Here is a 25511-nt window from a genome sequence, read left to right as displayed (position 1 = left end):
TTCCAAAGTAAAGTTTGCTTTGGTCTCTAATCAGGATTTACTCCACCTGAACTCCTGCTGACTTCAGTGAGAGGTTAAATGGAGTGAAAAGTGAATGAGGACTTGAAGATTCAGCCCTTTATGAGCCAAGATTTAGTTGTAAACTTATATAAAGACACAAAAATTTCTGCACCTGAACTCAATGCCACTTCTGAATACAAGCCTGTAGAAAACCTGTTTGTTTTCTTTGTGTAAATCTTGCATGTTAACATGATTAGGTCTGCTGGGCAGGTGTCTCCACATGTCCATGTTTGCTTTGGCAGACAAGCTGCTCCTCTCACCTCTCCAAATTCATGTAAATTTAGTGTTAAATCCTGCCCTTTGTTACATGAAAGTGCCAGGGAGCCCCTCTCCCTTCCCACACCAAGGCTTGCTCACGTCGCAGCTGGGCTGAAGTCCAGCCTAGCACTGCTGGGTGCCAGGCTGGGGAAGGCAAGCATCTTCCACAAGCAGGCAGGTGAGCGTGGCATGGGATCCATCACCAGCCCTTTACCGCACACACTCTCCTCTGCTTCTCAAGCTATTTCTGGAGTCCCCAGTTTTCCAGACACTTGCTTCCCCTGATGAAATTCCCTGCTCCTGAAATCATCTGATCTTGCAATCATTGCAGCTTCCATGAAAAATAAGTTTTTAGCTGTCAAGATGAGATACACAGAAAAATGAGAACACGACCCTTTACAGCTCAAAACAATACAATTTGACATAGTCTCCAAGCTTCATTCTACTGTTATTTGCAAGGTTTTTGGGACCCAGCTGTAGCGCTCAGGGTGCTGACACCCTCCCCTGTGCAGACCAGACACTCCCTGATCTACCAATTGCCTGTTTGTTCCCTGCCATGGGAAAGGTAAAAATTTGTGCCTGCTTTTTTAGATCAATACAAGCAAATTCAACTTTAGAAACTGCTCAAAGGGGCTAAGATCCAGAAAGATCTAACTAACACGACGAAAACAGTTTTTATTAACCTGGAAAAATGTGTCTAGCAAAAAAAGTTGGCAGGGTGATGACCCTGTAAGACAGAATATGCATAGTTAGGTATGAAGGGGCACTGAAGATCTGTCAGCACTCCTTCCCCAAGTGCAGTGAGGACCCATGTTCTATTCTGCTCACATTTTACAAAAATTTGGCTGAGCCACAGCAAACTGCTGGCACCCTGTTCTGCAAGCCTAGATGCACTCACTGCTCTCTGGGCTTTGTGAAAAGCTTTTTGTTTAGCAGATTAATCCTAAACATCTAGATCTTGCACCTAATTTTTTTTTGTCTAAGATCTAGGCAATGATAAAAGCAATTAGCTCCCTAAATCCTTCTCTTATCTGTAATTGGGTGTGATTTTTGTTGTTTGTTTGTGAAAAACACTGAACAAAAATAGCATCCACTATGTGGCCAGGCAAATAGACCCCAGTGACAGCCAGCTTATCTTCCACAGCTGCCTGAACAAACCAACACCTAACGGGTATGTTTTCAGGAACACTTCCAACCAAGACCTAACACGTTACGGAAGGACCTGTGCAGTTTCAACTCAGCTCTCCACTTTCCATGAGAAATGAGTAGACTCTGGTTACTTTCCCTTCCTGCAGTGTCACATTGCCAGCGCTATCCAAGAGGAATGTGGCTGCAGGCAGGAGGGGAGAGCAGCACGTGCATCTCAGCACTCCTCACTTCCACTGGCTTCAAGGAAATTTAAAAAAAACCAAAGAACGTGAACCAGAGAGGCTCTAACTGCAGAAAGATCCCACTCTGTCTCTTTCCCACCCTCACCCTTCCCTTTGGACAAGCATACGATTTCTAGCAGGTGTGAAAGAGCCAGGAGACAAACAAAAGAGATAAAAGACAGAACAAGTCTGAAGAGCGCTCAAGAGGCCACATCACAAGCACAGCACACCAGCTCCTAGCAGGCAGAAGCACTCTTCCATTATCTAGTTCACAGATGGACCACCCAGAAAATCTGGGAGCAATTAGGAAGGAGAACAAACAAATGCATGGAAAGAAGGGGGAGGGAGAATGGGAAGGAGGGCCAGAAGGGATTCCTTACATCATCTCCATGCAAGCGTTTCGAGAATGAAGTGAAGCTATATGGAGGAGGAACGCAGATGAAAGAGTTTGCAGTGAGAATGCAATAAAATAAAAGGCTATGAAAACATGTAGCGTATGAATGAATTACAACACAGCCATTAAATTTACAGAAAGTCAGGACAGTGTGTAAACAGAGAAGAAACCCATCAGGTTCTTGGAGACACACACAACACAGATGAAATGCTAACTTGTGTCTCTCAGTATTAACAGCAATTTGCCTTGCAACCCAGAGATTCATCAGGCAAAAAGCTGACCCACTCTCCTCTCCAGCTGTCAATAACTGGCACTAAACACTGGCAGGAAAACACAAATGCAGGAAAACCAACACCAATGCAACTTTACATCCTATGCATGGATAGGAACCACAGGAACAGCCAAGGGGCTCACACTACAAATGTGAGCCTGGGAACAGTGTTCTGCTAGCTTGGATTCCACTTACCTGGCATCTAATCAGTCTGTCAGTCAGTACCTCACAACATCAAGTTATACCTTTCTTGCTTGAGAGGCTGACCTGATTTTGGTACCAAGCGCTTTGGCTCCAATGGATTTCAAGGTGACTGCTCAGCCCTCTAAAAACAAGGCACGTTTTAAATTAAATGCCTGATTTCAGGCATCTTTGTTGGTTTTAATTATGGCATGGAAGGTTGCCTTTGTTGACCAGTGCTGCAAAGCTTTTTCTTCTAAATTATTTGATGTGCAGCTTGTGACTTTTACAAGTAAACACAATTTAGAAACTGTGTTTTGCAGGATCCAAAAGTCACAGCAGAAAAATGACTTAAAATAAAAACTGAACATACCAAGTGTTTTGACGTGATCTTAATCAATAACACTGTATTTACTTTGTCTTGCACCCTGAGAAGTAAATTCTGGTCACTAAGAACATCTTATAAACACATTAAAGTTCACACAAGCATTTTTTAAAGCTTTTCAGTTTACCTAAATCTTGGTAAACTCACTCCCTGATAATTTTCCCTAAAAAAGTGCTTATTAACTCAAGTTCGGCTGAAAAAAACCCTACTATCCGCTCATCTTAGCAGCGGCTACAATATGGCAATTAGTTTACCTTAGAATAGACATCAAAGGCTCAAAGGATGACCCTGCCCCAGAAGAACAAAATCTTTTAAAAGCCCCATTCCACTCAGTTTGCTAGTTTATAAGGTTTGCTAAAATCCAGTTTAATGATCATGTAGTTTCTTAGCAAGTCATGTGGTGCCATATTGTGTAAGGAACAGAAGAGTTAGTTCTAAAACCTTTTTGAACTTGGAGAGATTTTCCGACCAGCTGATGCAGAACCACATTCTGAGATGGTAAATGAAACTGTTGGATGCAAAAGCCTCACTATGATTTTCTTTAGCTTCTTTCAGAAGAGACAAAAGTTCCCACACAACACACACTCTCCTCCTACAATGAAAGATTCAATAAACAGCAATATGTTCAAGTCCATATGGTGTGGATATAAGGGAGAGACACAATGAGAAACTGAGAACACTGGAAACAGGGGCCTGTGTAAGCTGCAGTGGAAAAAAGCAAAAGCATAAAAAAACCCTTAAGGTGAGACTGAATGAAGTTGTAGCGTGCATTGGATTGGTCAGTTCTCCTTTTAGCTATAGTCTAACTCTCTTTACATCCTGTGTTGCCGACAGTTCCCTTCCCTAACGTGGTCATCAGATTGATTTTTTTGTTTTTTTTTTTTTGTTTGTTTTTTTTGTTTGTTTTTTTTTTTGTATGACACACAACAAAGTCCTTTCAAAAACAGGCTGGTCCAGTGGGCAGGTAATAGCACTACATGTTACCAGGCAGGAGACTGAGCAGCAGTTTCTAGTACAGCCTCACAGCAATAACGCATGAGAAGTGAAACTGGAAGGGCTGATTTTGGTAGGAGTAACAGACATATATGAAAAGGAAAAACAAGAAGTGAATACTACAGGAAAGAAGCCTTCTTACCCTATCTGGAATCAGATTTGAATGGTGAATGAGAGTGAGGGAGAGGACAAGAAGGGTCTATTTTAAACATTAGCATACACTTGCCCCACCTCTTTCCATTGCTATCCCGAAGCATGCCTTTTCCCAGCTCTCTCGTCTTCATCTCCAACTCCTGTACTTGCTCCAGCAAAGTTTTATGGTAAGTATGCTTGGCCCTGTACCACAAGACAAACAGAAAAACAAAACAAAAAAGCCATATGAATTTTTTTTTTTTTTTTTTTTTTTTTGCTACAAATCCCCAATTTTACTTCTCAGATGAGAGGCACGGGGCCTTCCTTGAAGGATTTGGCACAGGGTATGCATGTCAGTGCAAGTTCACAATACTCAGAAAATATTACATAAGAAATGAGAAATCAGAAGGACTTCAAAGTCAGGACAGCTCAGGTGCTTCAACACAACACTCAAAAATCTAACCAAGCAGCAAAGCTGTGGGACTGTGGAGACCTGACACCGCTGCCGTGGGACTGCTCAGGACCAGGGCATTCAGACAAAAGAGTGGGATTCATTGAATATTCATGGCAGTAAAACATGACTCCACTCTGTCTTTTCAGCTATGTGTGGCACTGCTCTGAAAACCTGAGGAGAGTCTCTTAAGCCCCTTTATTTATCAGTCTCACATGACTTGGAAAAGTATTTCTTTCCGTGCTGAGTTTTCAAAGTGACAGTAACAAGATGGGCTGTGCCTTATTTTCTTGGCTTGAGGATTCAAAGAGCAATCCAGGTACCACACGTGCAACCAAAATTTGGAGAGCAATGTCCCCCATGAAGATACTTGGGCCTTTTTTTCCCCCCCAGTTTCACCTACTGCTCCAGTGCTATTATACCTAAATTACATAAGGAGAGAGAGAAGGAGAGAATCTAGTGCCCTATGTCTTGACATGTACAAAGCAACAATACAAAACGCAGAGATCTTTCTATAATAGGTAGTTTTTGATCAGCTTCCTCTTTTGTGTCCCTTAGAGGAGGACAAGTGTCCCATGAGATAATATCGATTTCATGTGACTGGACAATAAGCCTGAAAACAAGATGGAGCCAATCGGCTGAGACACCACTTCCTTCATGGCATTAAAATAATATTCTTCACTCTAGAGACAGCAAAAATTTATTTACAAGTTTTCATAGAATTTTTATAAAAATCTTACATGCAGATACTACAATCTTGAACCAATGATGTAAACCAATGTTAAACTCCCTCTAGCAAAAAAATAACAACTAGTGTCTATGTAACTAAAATATAATGAAGATACATTTATTTTTAAAAAGCATGATTCTTATTACTGCTTCCATGAGGAATAAGAAACAAAATACCTCAAAATCTTTGCTGATACTATTTTAGATGACAGTCTCTTGATATTAGTACTAGGTTATGCAAGTCCTCCAGTCTGTGTTGCTGAATTAGGCCCCAGATGTCTCAAAATGAGAAGGTAAAATGAAAACCACTTTTCAAAACACATCTGTATTTAAGGGGGGGGGCGGGGAATAACGGAGAACAACAAAAGATGAAGCACAGCAAAATCTGGAGGTAAAGAGTATCAGGATGTACTTAGAAGAGCATCCTATTAAAACAAACCACCAAAGGTCTATGATTTGCAGCAAGGGAACACCAATGCACTGCGATGGAAGAAATCAGTATCAAGGATATTTTTAAAATGCATAATGTTTCAAGAAAGTGAGATTACCAAAAACTGCACAGAAATTAATTAGATTCAAGTTCCTATAACAAGTTAGGCTAATGGTTAGACTGGTCTCATCTTTGAGGAAAGAAAACTATAGTGATTAAAATGAGAGAGCTTTGAGCTATTAATTCTTACAATCTTTACAGTTGACCTCACTATCACACATGCTAATTTGAGTAAATACATTGAAATTTTAACCTTGAACTCATCTCTTACCTATTAAAGAGGCCGTACCTACTATTGCAAACTGGATCAAGCATGTTTGGAACTCTTAAAATCCTCTATAATCAGCTTTCCCACAGCAAGAAAGCAGAGAACTACAAGTTATTAAATCTCTCCCAAGATTCCATGTTTATTTTGCTATACACCATAAGAGAAATGAGAGATGTTTTTCTTTTCCCTTAAGAGTGAATATTGAATTAAAAATTTAACAGAATGGAGCCTGAGCAAAGTCCAATTAGTGTAGCACTTTTACACAATTTACACTGCGGCTGGCAAGTGCAATATGCTTCCTCCTCCATGGTAAAAGTACACAAAGATTTTGGTAATGATTGAAAGGCTCAGGAAACTCTTCACTGTAACACTAAGTACCGAGACACCAATTATTAATAAATTCTTGCCCTCTTGCCTAATTTTGCTGGAATACACTCTGTGTTTTTATGATTTCCACACAGCTTCATGGCTGGGCTATTTCAAGACTTCCTAGCACAGTGCAATGTATTCAAGTGACATGTGCCAATTGTGAGGAAGCACTCACCTTATAAAGCTCTGTTCATTTCAATGGTAGCACAACTGGGACTTTTATAGGGCAAAAACCAAATCCAAACCAAGCCACTGAATTCAGGGTAGTGGACCAAAGTTAACAATGTGGTATTGGAGCCAAGTATTAATATTAAGCTTCCTTCTCTTTTTAAAGAGAGTTTTCCACATTTCCTTGATTCACTTAAAAAGAGAAAAAAGAAAAAAAAAGCCTGGAGCTGCAGAGAACATAGGGGATAGAAGGTGTGTTGACAACTGCAGCCCGTTCATGAAAGGAACGTAGAAAACTAGCTCTTACTTCCAGCATTACAAGTTTTGATAGTGGATACAGCACAGCAGTTTAGAAACAAAGATTTGTATGGATTTGAAACACTTTTCCTTTTAACCTTATTTCAGACAAAAACTCTGTACTGTATCTATGGTTTTCTAGCAGTATTTTGTACTTAAATTAAGCACATATCTTTCGGGTCACATGGATGCTCTTTCTGTGAACATATGCTTCATGTCCAAAAGAAACTGAAAGGGATAAATTCCATGACCATGAGAAGTCAGAGCTGCTGGAACTTTATGGCCAAAACCAGATTCTGCTGAATTACAGACAGCAATGTGGTGTAACCACTGCTGTGGAAATGTGCCGGCTGATTTCCAGAGGCCTTGGGCTCAAGTTTTGAATCGCAAGCCTCTTGGAAAGGAAACAGACCTTTACTCCTTCCATATGGCAGTGCTGATAGCTGTGTCATTTCATTTATTCTAGTTAAAATGTTAATGGTGTTAATTTTTCAGTGATGGGTTTAAAAAAAAAAAAAAAAGTCCTACTCAGAACAGATTTTTTGCTTAATGTTGATAGAAGCCTCCTGTTCAAAATCTGTTGGGAAGACATCTAGTATATCAATCATACACGTTTGTCTTGAGAGCTTCACAATCTCTGTACATTCTTGGTCTGAACCACTGAAAGGATTATGTTGCTGAAATTTCTCTAAGAAATACTAAAGAACAGGCTGAGTCACCAACAAGTTTTAAATGAGTAATAGCTGAGGATGAGCCTGCCTTGGTCTGGCCTGTTTTACAGTTCTTAAGTAACTTTTTGCCAAGAACTGATAAGAACAAGAGACTACTTTGAGACATTCAACCATCGTGAAAACAGTCAAAAACTAAAGCATAATCTTGGACAACTAAATATACATTTGCTCCCTGATTCTGCAAGTTTTTTTTTTCAGAGCTTTAAAAAGCAGGTCATAGACACAGTTAAGTATCTAAATTTAAACATTCTGGCCTCAGCTTTAGAATTTTAAAATAATTTTCAGTTGGAGAACTTTAATGAGTGTAACAAAAAACCCTCCAGTGTGCTAGACTATTAAATCATAGTTTGGCCAGAACAGAAATTTTATATTATGACACCTAGTTTTAATTTTAGCAGTGAAAATTAAGCTGAGGAAAAAAAACAGGAAAACATTGAAGTAGTATTTACTGACTGGTAAATTTGCCTACCAGTTTATTTTAGCTGTGCTATCAACCCCATAGGAAGAGAAAAGATTTTCAGATACATACATATTACCTGATTTATCCTTTTACACTAGTGTTTGAAATGTGCCTCTGGAAAACTTTCTGCCTTTTTCAGTATTTTCTGCATTTCTCTGTAAAGAAGACTGGTGGACTTGGCAGTGTTAGATTTACAGTTGGACTCTGATCTTACAGATTTTTTCCAAACTAAATGATTCTATGATTCTAAGAATCTTCCTTAGCTGACCAACATTTTATTCTTGGAACAAAGTGTTACATGCTACGATGCTTTCACTTTGAGCCTTTGTGAGAAGTGACAAGCTAACCTATATTCCCTCTTCACTGTAGCTAGGATCTGCATTTTTGCCTCAAAGTTGCAATGCCCTGGGTCCTCCTTCCACAAGATTATTACATATCCACATAATAAAACCTTCTTGGTTGTAGCACAGCTTTCCAAAGGAAAGGATGAAAGGTTTGGTGCTTAACACGCTTAAAAGTAAGCTGAACAAAACACCAGAAATTTGAAATGGAAACAATACTACATTTCAAATTGCAATGGTAGAGAAGCTAAGTTGCTCCTCTTTAAATCAAAGTTCTTGAAATTGCTTGCCCTCCACAACACTTTGAAATCACAGTTTTGAAAGAAGGGGATTACACAGGGTTGTATTTCACAAGGGTTGTTCCTCCTCTCCAGGCAGGGAAAGAATCACTAAGACTTTACTTCAACCACAGAGTGCAGAATACCGCTCTTCTCTCAGTTAAGTCTTGGAACACCCGTTGTTGAAGCACAACCTCAAGAGCAGCTGACAAAGAACTAGGAGCTGCTGGGTATGGACTAGCGCCACATTTTTACTTTCTACCTACCTTCAGTCAAATTGAAGAAATTATGTGCTCCTTTTTAGGAACAAGAAATATCCAATATCTGATTTAAATTTGCCTTTAAGCACAGGATAGAAAACACAAATAATCGTAAGACAGCACGCCTTCATTACTCAGACAAGGTTGCCTCCTTCAAATGCAGGACTAACGAGTCATTCTCTCACATTGCTGGCTGCATTGGCAGGTGAGAAATGACTCCCACTTCACTTAGCTCAGAAGTCTTCTAAAGGAGTATCATCACTTTGCATTCACTGAAAAGCTTTGTAGTTCTTTACAGAACGACACTGGTCTGGACAAGACATACACACAGAATAATTCCTGTAACATCAAGAGGACTGGTTCGGGACTTACGCTGTCCATGCCACGTCTTTAACAAGGCACGCAGTGGGCACAAGAAACAAGCCAAACCAGAAGTATCCACATCTTAACACCATTCCAGCCTGTGAAGAAAACAAATAAATGATGAATATTTTCAAGCCATTACATGTTAAGTGGTTGTTTACAAGGAAAAGGTAGAGTGATGGCATCAAACAGGTACTGCATCCATGACCTGGGTGATGTTGAAATTTGGGGGGAGGAGGGGGCACGAAGTTCTCATCAACTCTTAACAGAAGTTAGGCCTATAATTAACAAACAGCAATGGCATTTCTCATTACGATAATTCATTTTGATCTCAAAGTCCTTAGAAATTTTAAAAAAAAATAAAGTGTTTTGACCAAATCCGCCACTAATATTAAATTTGTGGATCGAGGCAGACACATTTTCACTCATGGAGAAGAGCATCATAAGTACATTTAGCTTGCACTTTTGCACATCTTTTGTGCCCTTTGCTTACTCTTTCTGCCCACTGTTCTAGATCTCTGAGCGGCATCAAACTGCCAAGAAAAAAAAAAAGTACACTTTTCACTAAAACATTTCAGTCATATTCCACTTAAATACAGCATTTCCTGTTCAGACTACTGCTGCCTGAAGCCCAGGGTGGGAAAGATTCACTCCTGTCCTGTAAATGGCTTTTTTTACAAACAAAGGGCTCAAAGTTTATATTTGGATTTTTCTCATTGTTGTAATGCTTGAAGAAAAAGCTCGGTAGGATTTGAGGTGGAAAATATCTGGAAACTCTGCAAGTCCCAGCATACACACATAGTTATGAACAAAGTTGAAATATAGCACTGTTTACAGAAATGCTATTTTTGGTCATCAGAATCTTTTACGGATAAATTAATGGTGCATAAGGCCCGGGTTTGCTATACTGAAGACTTGAGACCACCTCACCACCTCTTGCATGCATACACTTCCCATGAGAATCATTTAAATTCTCCAGTACATTAGAAACAGAAAAGTTTTTCTGTAACAGCTTGTGAACAGTATACAACTAAAACGGGCTGAACGGCATCCACAGCATTTCCAGTGGCTAGCCACAGCTTGCTCTCTTCCCAGTTACGGACGCTGCCATATCCCTTCCCCAAAATCTTTACTTCTCAATATTTTGTATGCCACATACAATACACACACACACGTATCTACCGAAGTCTGTGCGTGAGGTTGCAGAAGGAAGGCAGGGAGGCCTGTACTCATGGACACTGAAGTGGCTGTCTCACCAGTGTAACGCAGGCTAGGCGGGCTCAGCTGGGCCTCACTGACGCAGCACAGAAGAGCGCAGCAGCCTGCCATGCTGAAGTGTCAGGACATTTTACAGATAAACACAAAGTTTAGCTACAGAACACGGAACCAGACAAAATCTCTACTGGCCTTTGAAATACATTGTGAGAAGACAATTTGTAATTATACCCTTTGCAAGACAAGTGTGATTGATCACAACAGAAAGAACTTGCACCACTCACTACAGCAAAGCTTTAAAACTGAGAAAAGCCACCACATTGCATTGCCAGGATATCCACCAGCAGCACTCAGCATCTCCTGCTGGCATTGATCTCTAAAGCTGTCCACCTCACAACTCAGTCATATTTAGCAGCAACTTGCTCTTGGACTGCCAAGTAGCGAGTACTTCCAAAAGTGTTTTTCACTTTTGAATGTTAAATCCTCCCTGCTGTCGCTGGACTCACAGATCAGTGGTAAATCTTGCACTGAAACCAAAAGCAAGCTAGACTGTGCTAAAACATTTATGGACACTTTGCCACCCACACAGACAGTAAGCAAACGTGTTCCAGTTCCAGAATTAGCCCTCAGTCATTTGTCAGCCCTCATGCCTACTTTTGTGTGAGAATGCCAGAAGCACATGGGCAGTTTAGATCTATGCTTATTTAAGGAAAAGGATGCGCAGGAATAAGAGGGAAATCTTAACTTCATTGTTAGCCAAAGAGCTGAATTGTAATAATAGAGTGGCAAAACATAATGAGATTTATCCTCATGCTTTGCTTTTCTTTGGCTGTGACTTTCAAGTGCTAGCAGTCTAATCATATCAGCATTCCCACTGACCACCCTTCCATCACCTATGCTAATAAAGGCTAAAAAAGGGCCATAGTAGTCTACATGCATTTTCTGCTATTTTTGCTTCAAATATTTTATGTTCCACTTTTTGCTTTCTAGCTGAAAACAACTCAACACACTTTTGTAGAGCAGAACAATATGAGTATGTGTTTAGTAGAACTTTAACTGCTATTATTATTGTTACAAATGTTGACATCTCAATCAATAGCTATGAATTTGGACACCTCATGTTAAGCCTGACACCAAAAAAAAAGGCAAGTCATACTTTTTGTCTGCAAATTATGCATTTTACTCAAGTATTATTCTGTCCAAAAACTGCACAACAGGAAAACTATTCATCGCATCTGAACCCTGTCAGACACTCACTTTACTACTGGCAAGTCTTTTTCCATACAACCCTCTCCAAGATTTTAGTCCATTCCTGAGCCCATCTGGAAGGCTTCTTCCATGCTCATCTCTAGTTTCCTCTTGGGAGTCAGACGACTGCTATGCTGCACGACAGTGAACTGGTTTGTCTTGCATTGCACAGCTTTGTCTCTGAACTTTGCCTCCTCTCTGGCAGGTTTACACTGTCTGCTCACAGAACAGGAGCTCCTCAGGAGAGGATTCACTGGAAAGCACCTAACACATTCTGGGCATACCCAAAGACAGCATTTTTAGGATATTCACCAACTCGTGGGACAGAGGGCTGGTTACGAACAGAAGCTATAGTAAGAACACCTATATATTGCAACAAAGCCTTCCTCAGGCCTCGCAGCTATTTCTGTGCACCACTCCAGTTGTTCAGCTATTCATGACAGCAGTGAAGACAGTACTGCAATACATCTTCAGCGAAACACGGCATTTCCATACCCAGTCCCTTCAGCTATCAGTTATCTTCCCCAGATAAGAAAAGCTGAGCTACTAAACAGGAACCACCATTATTATTATTTTTTTTTTCTTTTTTTAGAAGGTCACAGAGAGGAGGAGAAATAGCTTGTTTTGTTAAACAAATTCAAAATCTGACCAGCTGTGTCATCACACAGGCCCCATGATATGCAACTAAGTCATTTTTATTCTGTCCGATGTAAACATTACTGACTAGCACGTCCAAAGCCAACTACCAGAAACCATTAATCACATGGCACCCCAAAACCACTTGAGACTAATGACTAATGCAAGTCCTCCTGAAGTCATTGCAGATTAAACTGCTGCCATCAGTAGACTGTCTTCCCAGAACTGACAAGACTGCCACAGTAAAATAGCTCACTTTAGAGGAGTGATAACATTTATTTCCATTCTTTCATTTTAACAAAAGAAAGAAAAGACTTAGCTCCAGTTATTTCAACTGAGGGGTAAACAATTTATGTCCCAATACCTTTAACCTCTTGCAAACTTGTTTTGTAAGGGTGGGTACTTTTTTTTTTTCCTTTTAAATACAGCAAAAAAAGGGACAGTACTGGCCAGTCAGAATGACTAGGAAGATCTACTCTGTACACTTACTCCAGAAAGCCTAGGTTAATTGTTTTTTTTCTGTTTTGTTTGGGTTTTGTTTTGGTTTTTTGTTTGTTCTAAGTAAAGGACAGCTCTAAACAAGCATGTAAAATAGGGACTAGGTTGTTAAAAGTATCTTAAATTGCAATATGGAATACATTTCAAACTCTTTTCTCCATTTTACTATTCTTTCCTAGAATGCAAATAAGCATCATTCATAGTTTTCCCTCTCCACCAACAGGTGGTGCCACTATTTTCAACAACAACTTCCAAGGAGAACAAAGCCAGAGGTGCCCAGGGATGGGAAGTCTGAAATCCAGACTGCTCTGGTATTCTTATCACAGCATGGTTAGACAACAACTGGGGACGAGCAAATGATTCAGACAAACTAAGCAAGGGTCTCAATCATCTTAAGTCACTCAAAAAAAGTAAGACAAAATTTAAATTAATATTTTGGAATAATAAAAGGTTTTCATTACTTCATTTCCTCATATACCCATGCATCCTAACTCTGATTAAAAAAAAAAAGACAGCAAAAGTGTAAGATCACAACGGAAACAGCTGGCTTTGTATTTACAGTGGCGACAAAAATCATTATTGGAAGTGTGCCTGGATTTTGATCACAGCTCTCTCCATGAGGCATGGATAAGAATCCAGTAAGCTGCTCACTTATGTTTTCATATTCATTCAAATTTCAGCTTCATACACTAGGGATCCAAGTCAACCTGCAGTCAGGTGACCAGTCAGATCACTTTGGTCCCCATTAGTCAAATGTGGATAATAGCATGGCACTGCTTGTCGCAGTCATTGTGAGGGATTCACATATGATAACAGCACAAATGTTCGCTGTCATCACTGAGGTAGTATTGATCTAGACATCTATGATATTGAAGGATCCAGCTGAGGAGAGACATGTGGCTGGAGCTGCAAGTTCAACTCTAGCAGCCTTCGCCCTGCTGCTCCATCTGCATTGCCTCAATAGCCAAAGCAGAAAGCAGTGCATCACCAGCAGCCAGTTAACACCACCTTAAGGCAGTCAATCAAGATGCACTATGACATCTCTGCTGGTATCTCTCCTCCATCAGCTCTAGACTAGTGGTTTGGTCTGAGCTTGCCACTTGAGAAGGGCTAAAGCTGGGGCAGGGGAATCCCAGTTGGTCACTCTGCTCCCAGCCCACATTAGGCAAGCCACTCGGAAACATGTTTGTTATTCAGTCGATGAGGACAGTCATCTTCAAAGCCTGCCTCAGCTCACCACTCTGAGGTGCTATGCCTAGCATCTCAACCATTTTCCCACCCATGACAGGATACTGCTAGCTCGAGCAAACAATTCCATCCCCTTTGTCTTGAAGTCTCAAGACATCATGGCATATTGTATGGACAAATACATCATTCTTCATGAGAAGCTCTGGCATTAACAGTGGCATAAATCACAGCAGTGCTCCTACTTGACTCTGGAAACTCCCAGATTCCTGGGAAAGATTGTCTTTCATTTGCTTTGCAGCAATAGGGCTGATTCAGAAACTGCTTTAAAGGTCCAGGAAATATTTTCAGTAGGAAGCTAAACACACTCGACCCCAATCTTGAAATTGTTGCACTTCTAGCGACGTTACAGCTTAGATATCCTTGCTGCAAGTTTTTTATTTTTTTTCAAATGCTTTTCATGAGTAAATTTGAAGCCTAACCTCAGTAGGAAGACGAATAGATTCTATGCATGAATCACAGATTACGAACAATACCACTGTGCAAACTCTCCTGCAAAATATTTGATGCATTAATGCAGTTTCCATACCATTACCCAGTCCTGTTTTCCTTTAGAGAACTGCACCAGGCATCATCTTTGTGTTCTGGGTCCTCTTAAGACTGAATGTTTCAGTGCCAGCACTGGGTAGTTTTCCGGTTTCAAAAGACCTAGCAGTTTAAACTTGAAAGGGCAAAAATATTAAATCCTTATCAACCAAGTAGTTGAATAGGTCTTAAGGTGACATAGGGCTTGCCACATACTAACAGTGTAAGCACATGCCATGCAACAACTGGAAGACCTTGTGTTATATAGCAATCTATTTTTCATAAATTATTCTGAAGGCATTATCTAGCAACAGCTTTCTCCCACTTTAAATGATAAACCAGTGTTTGTTAGATTAAATCAAAACGACCTACAGTCTCTATTAGCTTACGTGGAATGATCAGTGTTTCCAACCCGTGCTGCTATATTGTACAAAATACACAAATTCTGTTATAATTACTGTATTATACAAGATCCTTAACATTCTACAAATATCAGACCTACCTTAAAGACCAAATGTATGAAAACTTAAGTGCAGAGAGATGACAGAGTTTGCTCATGGACACACAGATCAATTGCAGAGCTGGGCAGATAGCCCAAGTTCCACAATTAAATCATACTACACAGTGACTGAGCCTACTGGAGCCCAAGTATGAAATACAATCAATACCTAAGAATGCAGCCTCAATGAATTTCCCCATGCATGCTGGAACACAACCTAGCCTCAACATAAGTTGATGCTTAAGAACTTTTCCCCCCAATATAACTGTAGCCAGCTCCAGGCTGGACAGATTTACTAGATTCAGGGCTGACAGGTGTGATCAACAGATCTACCAGCTCCCTCCTCTTCCAACAAGCATCTTGGTTGGAAGTGCGCCTAAAGAATAAGCCCTTTGGGCTAGTGGCAAAGTGTTAAAAAATGAGGCAAAAGAATTTGATTTTCCCCTCCTGCTTACACCACTGGGAGTCAGGAGTACCTCAAATGTAATCAGCGGAGCTCTGCCACTGAAAGGTTGGCTGGATATTTCCATGTCTGAAATAAAGATGTGCAATGTTTTCCATAATGTAAGAGTTTTCATTCTAAAATGACTCAGATGAAAACAATGACCTCACTGGCTGGCTGGATTTAACACAATGACACATTGGTCCAGTCTCTAACCTATTTCCTCCCTCTCCCAGTCTCTACTCATACAGCCATATTCCCCTGAGAGCAGTAAAAGGAGGAAAGAAAAAATAAGATATACCTCATTCAGATATTTTACCCCTTTTCCTTAATTTTGCCAGTCATATTTAAAACCATATGGAAGTCTAGAGTAAGAAATCTATCCACTGTCTAGATTCCATAAGACACTTATCAAGCTTTTAGGCAATTTCAATATGTGATATAAAGGTAAGGAGGGACGAGAAGAGTAGTATTCTGAGAAAAAAGAAAAATGCCAACACAATACGACGAAGTCATATATTCGGCATTCTTAGTAAAGCCCAAGGTATTTTGATACAGGTCTCTGGCAAAAAGCTTTTTGTTAAAGAAGTTGTCAGCTACGACAGTTAAAAAAAAGCACGAAAATACTAACTAAGGTACAGAAGAAACTAGAAAAAAATATAACACCAACTCAAAAAAGATAAATCTCTTGCCTGAAGTTCTTCCATGATCAGAAAATTCCAAGAATTGGCAATACAAAGCTACAAACCAAAAAATTAGTATCTTCAAGGGGAGAAAAAATGCCAAAACAAACTTCACACACACCACCACAATTTCGAAGAAACTGGTCAGAGCTACAACACCACAGGAGCACACTGAAATCCTCAGATCTTCCACTGCCTTTTATTTTCTTGTTAGAAACTATTTTTCTATACTGGAGGAATACAGCAAGTTAGCAACCTATTTTTATTCTATTTCTTAATGTAATTTACAGAAATTAATATTTGATACATAAATTGAATAAATAATTGGCTAAATGTGTCCCAAAGGTTGGTAAGCTCTTTTTTGTGTTAACTAAAGACATATTCTACATATGCAGCCTTGCCTGAGAAAAAAAAAATTACTAGATCTCGTTACTTAATTAGTATACAACACTACCAATTAAACAAGGAGCCTGCCTATGTTTTTCTCTATTATTACTCTGATAGCAGAGAATTAAGAAAATTAATCAGATGGTGTTTTAATTTGATTTTATGGTTCACTGGCAGTGTAAACTCTGATGCAATTTCATGGAGCCTGTAATTTCTTGTCCATTATTGGTTACATTAAGCTCAACAAAAAACATAAATGAAAGTTTCTTCAAAGTCGTTTGGAGAAGACTGTTGGTTAAAAATTAGCAGTAAAATCTTGCTCCATATAAATGGATATAAATGGATTCCTGAAATTTTATTAGAGAACACAGGTGTCATTAACCAAAGAACTTTCTCCTTAAAGTGGATTAAATACCTCAGTCAATCTTTAGGTAAACAGCACAGGTGCTAATTATTCTTCCTGGTTAAAGAAAAAAAAAAATCTAAAAATATGCTGTATTACTCTGAGCTCCCTCAGCACACATTAAAACTAATGAATAAGAGTCATTCCTTCCCTTCCTTAACACACATTCTTGTGGATCCTGAACACTCGGGGGGGGGCGACACCAAAACCACCCCAAAAAAACAATGCATAGGACACTGCTGATGGCACCCCAGATTTATTTTCCCTCACTCGAGTCAGGCTTGATACTACTCTGAATCATAAGATAGTTTGAGTTTTCTGAGATATCTCCAATCAGACAGTTGTGCAACACAGTGTAAGCATCTTATATTTCAGTTTAAGATGAACTCACACTTGAGGATGTGGAAGAGTAGGCCCACGGGTAGCTACCTGTGATGGGTGGTGACCTGCCATCGTGCTGTAACTTCACTGAGCCCAAGTAAAATCTGCATGAAAGCGTGCTTCCCAGTACTAAAGCAAAGTCATTCCTACAGACCTTCTTTTAGAATCTTTGTAGATTTTCTTTCCTTACCCCTCAAACTAAACCAACAGATGCATGAACAGAAAGAACAAAGTAGATCTGCAACAGTAACTTTGATAGACCTGACAGTGAAAGTCTTGTGCACTGTTTCATGCACTTCAGTATAAACTTCTGCTCTGCATGTAAAATTAAATTTACACTTTGCGTTATGTTTCTCCTTTTGAAGTCACATTCAGCGTGTAACCACTCTTGTATAGTACTTTTCCGTGCAGATTTTAATAGTAACCACTCTTGTATAGTAGCTGCCCTTATTTAATAACTGTGCCTTTATCATGAGAGCTGCAGGGGAAAAAAATTAAATTTTACAGAACCCACTTTTGAATTTATAACTCCAAGGGAGCAATTATGTTTAGCAGAAGCTATTCCTTGCCAGTGAAGATGTAAGATATTTGTACAACCCGCCAAGTTACACTTAAAAAAAAAAAAAAAAAAAAAAAAAAAAAGAGAGAGAGAGTCAGAACCTTCAAATTTCCTGGCTTTGTGTGTTGACATTTTCCAACTGTGCTACCGCAACAGTGCTGGCTTCCTCACATAAAACACATTTGCTTCAAGACACTCCCCACCTCCCCAGTATTAGCAAAGTAACATCCTCGAATAAAAAGGTGCTCTACCAAGAGTAGAAAATATTACTTTCAGGAACCTTGGCCATCTTCCACCTCTGTCACAGTTTCATGATATAAATTTGGGCAAGTGTCCTAAACCTCAGAGAAAACACAGAAAACACGGTCAACCTCACTGGAGTGCTTTGAAAATAATTTTTTAAACAACCATTTAAGTAGTATGCTGAAAAAATAGCTTTTCTATATTAGCATCAAATAACACTTCTCCCATCTTGCATGATTGCTGTTCTAACTCTACAAAAAATTCCTCTTTCAAGTAACCATTTATTCCTTTTCTATTTGCTTTGCCACTGAGTGGATTTTTGTGCTGAATATTTTTCTGCTTTTATAGACTAATTTAAGAGGATGGATTAAAAAAAGAAAGCATAAATCACATTAAGCTACACTATTAAATATTTCAGGTAAGTATCATTAGGTATCTATCCACTTGCCTGAACCATCTAAATAATTTTGTTTTCTGATTGAACCTGCTGCCCAAAACTCAAGTTTTATAGCATATAAAAAGAATCTGGAGTGCCTAGTGGCAAAACTTTAATTGGTATTAGTTCAAATTAGATTCTGCACCTTGCCCCCACATTTGGGAAGTAAGTTGACTTTAGCAAGACTGCTGCTCTCCAGAGCCCAGCTCTAGCAGCGTAGATGGGGCATGCAAACACCCACACTTGCAGGCGCCTTGTTAGAAAGTACTGTGACTCTAGATATGGTTTGTTGCTTGCAGTGAGCTACAGCATCAACATCCACAAAAGGAAAGCACTGTGGTTTTACATTTTTTTTTAAACTTATTTCCTGGTTTTATTTGAGATGAACTTTATCAGAGTAACACCATTCCCTATGTCTAATATCTTGTAGATTCCTTAATGGCTCAAGAATTCCAGAAAATACCAGATAAGCAAATAGTATGAATTAGTTCTCGCAACTGCAGAGTTCAGAGAAGCAGATCTTTCAGTTTTTCAAATCAGAATATAGGCTTATAAATCAGTGAGTAGGTTGAATTCCTACTGAAGTCAACAGCAGTGGAAAGGACATCACTTCCATAGAGAGGGCCCTGCATTCTGCAAAACTATGTCCTATAAACTCAATTTTATAGATCTTAATCTGTTATAGTAATGGTTGACTTGCGTCAGATAACAGTCATTATTTCTCCATGCCATATTTCTCCAGGGAGAGTAGTTTACTAGCTCAGTCACTATATACTCACCTGGGATTTAATCTTCACTGAATGGTTATGTTCTTAAGGCATATTTTGAATGCAGTTAGCTCAGTCAGTCATACTGTCTCTCGAAGGCCCTAAAGACTTCAGGTTATTTTAGCATGACTACAGTTCAACTCAGATCAATGGAGTCTTACCACAAATGGGTACTTTTTTCCCATAAAACCTTGGTTCTTTCCTTCATTTTCATTCCTGAACAATTCATTTCATTGCTTGAGTACATATAACCTCTTTATACAGCTGCTATAACTTCATGCCTTGTATTACCATGTAAGACATACATTTGCAATGATTCCCACTGCAGCCTCTTGGTCAAATCCTGGAGATGCACCCTTCTCTCCCTTCCTTCCTTCCCTTTACTGAAATCATAGAATCGTTAGGGTTGGAAGGGACCTTCAAAGGTCATCTAGTCCAACCCCCCTGCAAGGAGCAAGGTCATCTCCAACCAGATCAGGTTGCTCAGAGCCCAGTCCAACCTGGCCTCGAATGTTTCCAGGGATGGGGCATCCACCACCTGTTCCAGTGTTCCATCACCCTCACTGTAAAAATTTTTTTCCTAATGTCTAATCTGAATCTACCTGCCTCTATTTTAAAACCCCTTGTCCTGTCACAACAGGCCCTGCTGAAGAGTTTCTCCCCATCTCTCCTGTAGGCCCCTTTAGGTACTGGAAGGTCGCTACAGGTTCTTCCTGAAGCCTTCTCTTCTCCAGGCTGAGATACTCGTAACAACAGCACAATATAGTAGCGATTTATATAAACTCTTTCCACACCACATCACAAATCACAGCTACAAATGCCTGCTCTGAATCTATAAATAAATGAATTGCAGCCAAAAGTTCGCTTCCCAGTCCACAGAGATACCTAAACAAGCCTCACAGGTACGTGTGTCGTAGTTCAGCCCTGATCAGGACCAGACTACGCAGTCTCTCTCTCGCTCCCCCCACCCTCCGAGAGAATAGGGTATAAGAAAACCGGCTCAAGGTTTGAGATAAGGACGGGGAGAAATCCTTAAAGTTACTGTCACGGGCAAAACAGACTCGACTTGGGGAAAACTATTCATTTATTTCTAAAACTAGCAGGAGAATGAGACAGGGAACAAGATAACCTCCCCCCACCCCTCCCTCTTCCCGGGCTTAACATTATCTCTACCACCTTCCCCTCCCGAGCAGCACGGGGAGGGGGGGAAAGGGAATGGGGGTCGCGGTCAGTTCATCACGCGTTGTTTTTACGCCGCTGTATCATCGTCGGGGGAAGAACTCCTCGCATTCCTCCCCTGCTCCAGCGTGGGGTCCCTCCCACGGGCCACAGTCCTTCGTGAAACTGCTCCGGCGTGGGTCATCTCTTCCACGGGGTGCAGTCCCTCTAGAACAGCTGTCCCAGCGGGCCCTCCACGGGCCACAGCCTCCTTCAGGCCTCCACCTGCTCTGGCGTGGGGTCCTCCACAAGCTGCAGGTGGATCTCTGCCCCTCCGTGGACCTCCATGGGCTGCAGGGGGACAACCTGCTGCACCATGGTCTTCACCACGAGTTGCAGAGGAATCTTGGCCAGGAGCCATATTACTCCTCCCCCTCCTTCTTCACTGACCTTGGCGTCTGCAGCCGTTCCTCACAACAGGCTGGCAGACGCCTCTCAGGATCCTTTTTACATCTTATTCACTTCTCATCTCCTCTCCACTTCTTGCAGCCGGGCTGGACCGAGTCAGGCCCAGTCGGCTGCCCGGCGGGAGGCCAGAGGGTGAGGCCTGCAAGGCCCATGAGGCTCGTGCCTCCCCCTCTCTGCCCCCCGCTCAGCTGCGTCACATCTTCTCCTCCTCTTTTTTCTGTTTTCCCCTACTTAAATACGTTATCACAGAGGCATTATCACGGGACATTCTGCTACCAATTGGCTCGGCCTTGGCCAGCAGCGGGTCCGCCCTAGGCCCGGCCGAGTCCACTGAACAAAGGGGAGCGACTTCTAGCAGTTTCCTACAGAAGCTACCACCTTAGGCCCCCCCTCACTAACAAAACCAGAACAACGTGGTGCAGTATTTGATGTCTGTAAGGGACACATAGTGCCATGGCAGATCTGTATCACTCAGTCTTGGTCACTTTGTGCCACTCCTATTTTTTCATAGGTAGCCGATTTCTGAGCATATGACATTCAAAACACAAGAGTCAGAGACAAATCTAACAGCTGAAGAGAAGTAGTCCTACAGGAAACATTCTCTTAATCATAAAACATTGACAAAACGACAAGACAATCACAAGCGCTAGTCCAAGGAGAAGAGGCTCTCGTGGATGCCCAGTGCCAGGGCAGGTAGCACAGCTGCCTCCTGCCTCCACACCCCTTCCCAGTAAGGCAATCAGGTGGCATTTCCACCTGCAGCATATGAGGTTGCACTATTTTAAGAGACACATATTGCCAGCTTCTTTGTTGGGAAGAACACTGTAGAAGTACAATACCATTTGGAGCACTAGCTTTATTTTATTACATTGATTTATGCTTTCCCTTTAATTAAAAGGTACCAGGAAAACATTTGTTTTTGATTTGGATACTCAAACCTACCGAGACCTATTTCAGCCAACTCCTCAGCACAGGTCCAGCCAGCCCTGTCTGCATCTCTACAATGAATTACTTCCGCGAATGCACAGGCCGAAAGCCTCCCCGAATCTTTCTCCCTAATCCTCGACATCTGTTCTGCGTCCAGGCTGGGCTGCGGCGGAGACCCGCCAGTGCCTGCTGTCAGCATGGCCGCAGATGAGTAAACACACCAGGGCCCGCGTCAGGCCGCCGTGTGATTTCAGCTGAGAACTCCGGACGTGGAGCACAGTTCTCATTTAAAGCATTCGTAATGTCGAGGAAACACCTGTTAAGAAACTACCCAAAATAAATTTACCATGAGTCTTTTAAGAAAGAGAAAAACCACAAGTGACAGCAGCAGTACAAGATCTGACAGCAGCAGAATTCAAAGCCCCGTTACAAACCCTGACCAATTAAATACATAAATAGCACTATTTTTCATTTCAGGGTAACAGTTACCATTTCATGTCTCATCTTCCACTTAAAATAGATGCTCTTCACACTAAAAGACTGAAGTTTGACCTATTTTGACCTGGTTTATTTTCTTCTGTGTGCAAAAATCCTGCCATGCCATGTTGTGTGTAGTTTTAAAAGAAACACTTCCATATGGTTCCTCTTTAAAATCACGTCAGCAGTGTATCATCATGAACAGGTTTAGAACAGTTTCTATCTAGCTAGTAAAAAAGGTGGATGGTGATATTCTGCTTAAAGTCTGCAATGTACAATAAATGAAAATCAGTAATCTTAGAAGTAACATTAAAATAGTAGAAGTATTGAGATTTTCCAAAGCTGTAGTGACATCGGAAGCAAACCCAAAAGTCTCCGAGTATCAAAGACAACTGGCATTTTCAAAGAGCTTGCCAGCAATCTTTTAATTTAAACCACTGTTTCCCCCCTTCAGGGACTCTGGAGGTTTACGTAGGCTGATGATGGGGACCTCCTTCTCCTCCCTGTGTACACATCTGACCAGTGATCACACTGCAGGCCACTTACTGATGACAGTGGTATCTTTCAAGAACACTTAAGTGACTTTGGAGCACAGGTCACACTGACATTAAAGTAGAACTAGATCAAATATTTGCAATATTTTGCATTTCCCACTTTCCAGAGCTCTCCAGGAAAAACTATGCTCCTTACTAATTTGAGCACTACACCATGCCTGTGAGGTAGGACATATTAGTCCTCATACTGTAGGTATGGAAACCCAACATTCATAGCAATTAAGGCAGCTTTCCCTACATCGCACAGCAGTTTTGGGCCAAGGGCAGGTGAAGCCAGCTCCACCAGCTATTACCGTGGAAAGCAAGATGCATGGGCACAAAGTGCCTGTACATGGGCACCCATCACCCTGTTGCTGTGCTTACACCAGAAGAGAACAAGAAAAGCTCTGGGTATGGCACAACAGGCTGCGCAATCTTTTCGCCTGAGTCAAACAGACATATTCATCAGATAACCTCGTTTGTTCAGATTTCCAAATTCTGCTTGGTGCAACTCGATCAAATTCTTTATCAGAGCTTCAGAAAATAAGGTAGGTACCACAGGGTAAGTGGGAAAGGTCCTTGCACAACAGAGTAACCAGTTAGATAACACAAAGTCAACAGTAGGACTGAAAATGCAGTGTTCTTAATGGAGGGAGACCATTAGGGGAGCTCTACAGATGTCTGTGCTACAATTCACGCCAACCAAGATACTCACAGATGGTCTAGGAAAGGGGTGAATAGCAAGGCAACAGTTTGAGAGGACACCATCTCCCTCGGAATGCATATAAAGTAATAAAATCAGAAAGGCAAAAGACCTTTTTGTACAATAAAATTCAAAAGTCTTTAAGTGAAAAGTGATAGACATGGGGAAAAGTGATAGTAGTAATAATCAGCTGAAGATCTAAGGATGCAATCCTGCTACTCAGCAGTCCAAAACAGCAAATTGAGTTTTAGGGCTTGGTAGGAATGGGACAGAAGAAACCTGAACATTTTGCTCCTATAAAAAAAAAAAAAAAAAAACAAACCCTGTGCTTCATCTACATGCTCCCCTCATTCCAAAAATGACACTAGAGAATTAGAAAAGGCTGAGAGGAAAGGCAACAAAAATAATCAGAGTATGGCATGGCTTCACTGTAAGTAATAACTAATGAGATGACTTTCCTTTTGAGGAACATGGAGAAGAGAAAGACGATGTAAGGGCCTGTAAATACAAGAATGGCAGAAAGCAGGTAAACAGGACAACTACTCCTTTCTTCTTCCAGTATAAGGACTGGGGACACCAGACCAGAAAGCCAGTGGACAGTTCAAAACCGGTCAGAAGTAATACGCTTTCGCATATATAGCATAGGATTCCTGCAGGTTGTTGTGGACCAGAGTGTTATCACATTACTTGAAAAGCTTAACTTGAACTTAAAATTAGACTGCTTCCTGGAACAAAAACAAAACAAAACCAAAACCAAAACAACAAACCATTGACGTTTAATAAATACAAAGGTATTGTTTCTGGGTATTGAAATCTCTGAGTCTACGCCACAGAAATACCGTTATAGCCTTTTCTATTCTTACACTCTTCCTAATCATCTACCACTGGGCATTCTCACAGTCGAGACAGTAGGTTAGATACTCATATGGGGACCAAATACGCATTATTTAGACTGCATCAGCTGGAAGCTGCAGACAAAGAAGACACTGAGAGCACCAGGGAGAAAACATTTTTTTTTTTCCCCTCTATCTTGAAATGAAATCAATTGGGCAAGACTGAGAGGATACATATCAGTGAGAAGCCCAGCCCAGCGCTGACCTCTACCCATCTTCTTACTCTTAGATTTCTCAGATTCTCCCTGCTTCCTCTACCTTCTAGAACCCACTCCTCCATTGCTCTCACATTAAATTTTGTAGTTTCATAATTTTTTTTTGTTCATCCTGGATAAAGGACCCAGATTTGGGACAAAAATACTTAAATCCATTACAGGAATTCTTGAAAGCTTTACTTATCTGTTAAGCAAAACAAAAAGCAAACTAAACTGATGATAAAGCAATGGGCATTTCACAAGAAGTGAAAGGGAGCAAGGCAACTCAATACAGACGTGTTATGTAGAGCTCTTTAAAGAACATTTTAGCAGAGGAAAATCAACACCAGAGTGCCAGGCTCTAGTGTCCAGCTTCTTCAGCAGTGACAAGCTTTCAGGCCACAAAATCACATGTAGCCAGCTTGTGCCTTCCTATTGAACCTGTACTGCAAAGTGAGGCTTCGCAATCCCTCCCAGGGAAGCATTCCTTTTTTTCAAGACACAGAAGTGAGCACAGCTGCAGAGATACAGTCTGGGGTAAATACTCAAGAGAGTATCGTTGTATCACCTGCTCCTAACAAACACACTTTCCAACGCATCTGGGGACAGCTGGATATGAAAAGGGGTGACTTGGAGCACATTCTGAGCCCCCAAATCAAAACCTGAAGTCCCTTCCTCTCCTTCTTCAGAGACAGACACACACACACACAGAGGAAGAGAAAGATGCTGAGAATGCAGGCTGC

At 40.9% G+C, this 25511-nt stretch overlaps 1 protein-coding gene across 1 annotated transcript in view; it reads right to left on the bottom strand.

Moving 5' to 3' along the window:
- The window catches only part of ATP8A2 (ATPase phospholipid transporting 8A2), a 302400-nt gene that overhangs the window by 27474 nt on the left and 249415 nt on the right, over positions 1 to 25511 (bottom strand). Inside the window, exons 34-35 of the mRNA XM_086739502.1 lie at positions 9258 to 9346; positions 4143 to 4247 (exon numbers count right to left, since the gene is read on the bottom strand). Coding sequence (XP_086595628.1) covers positions 4143 to 4247; positions 9258 to 9346 — 194 coding nt within the window. The remainder of the gene's footprint in view (positions 1 to 4142; positions 4248 to 9257; positions 9347 to 25511) is intronic.

This window comes from Chlamydotis macqueenii, chromosome 1, assembly GCF_036417535.1.
Source record: "Chlamydotis macqueenii isolate bChlMac1 chromosome 1, bChlMac1.mat, whole genome shotgun sequence".
Classification (NCBI taxonomy): domain Eukaryota; kingdom Metazoa; phylum Chordata; class Aves; order Otidiformes; family Otididae; genus Chlamydotis; species Chlamydotis macqueenii.
This window is presented reverse-complemented; position numbering and strand designations above follow the sequence as displayed.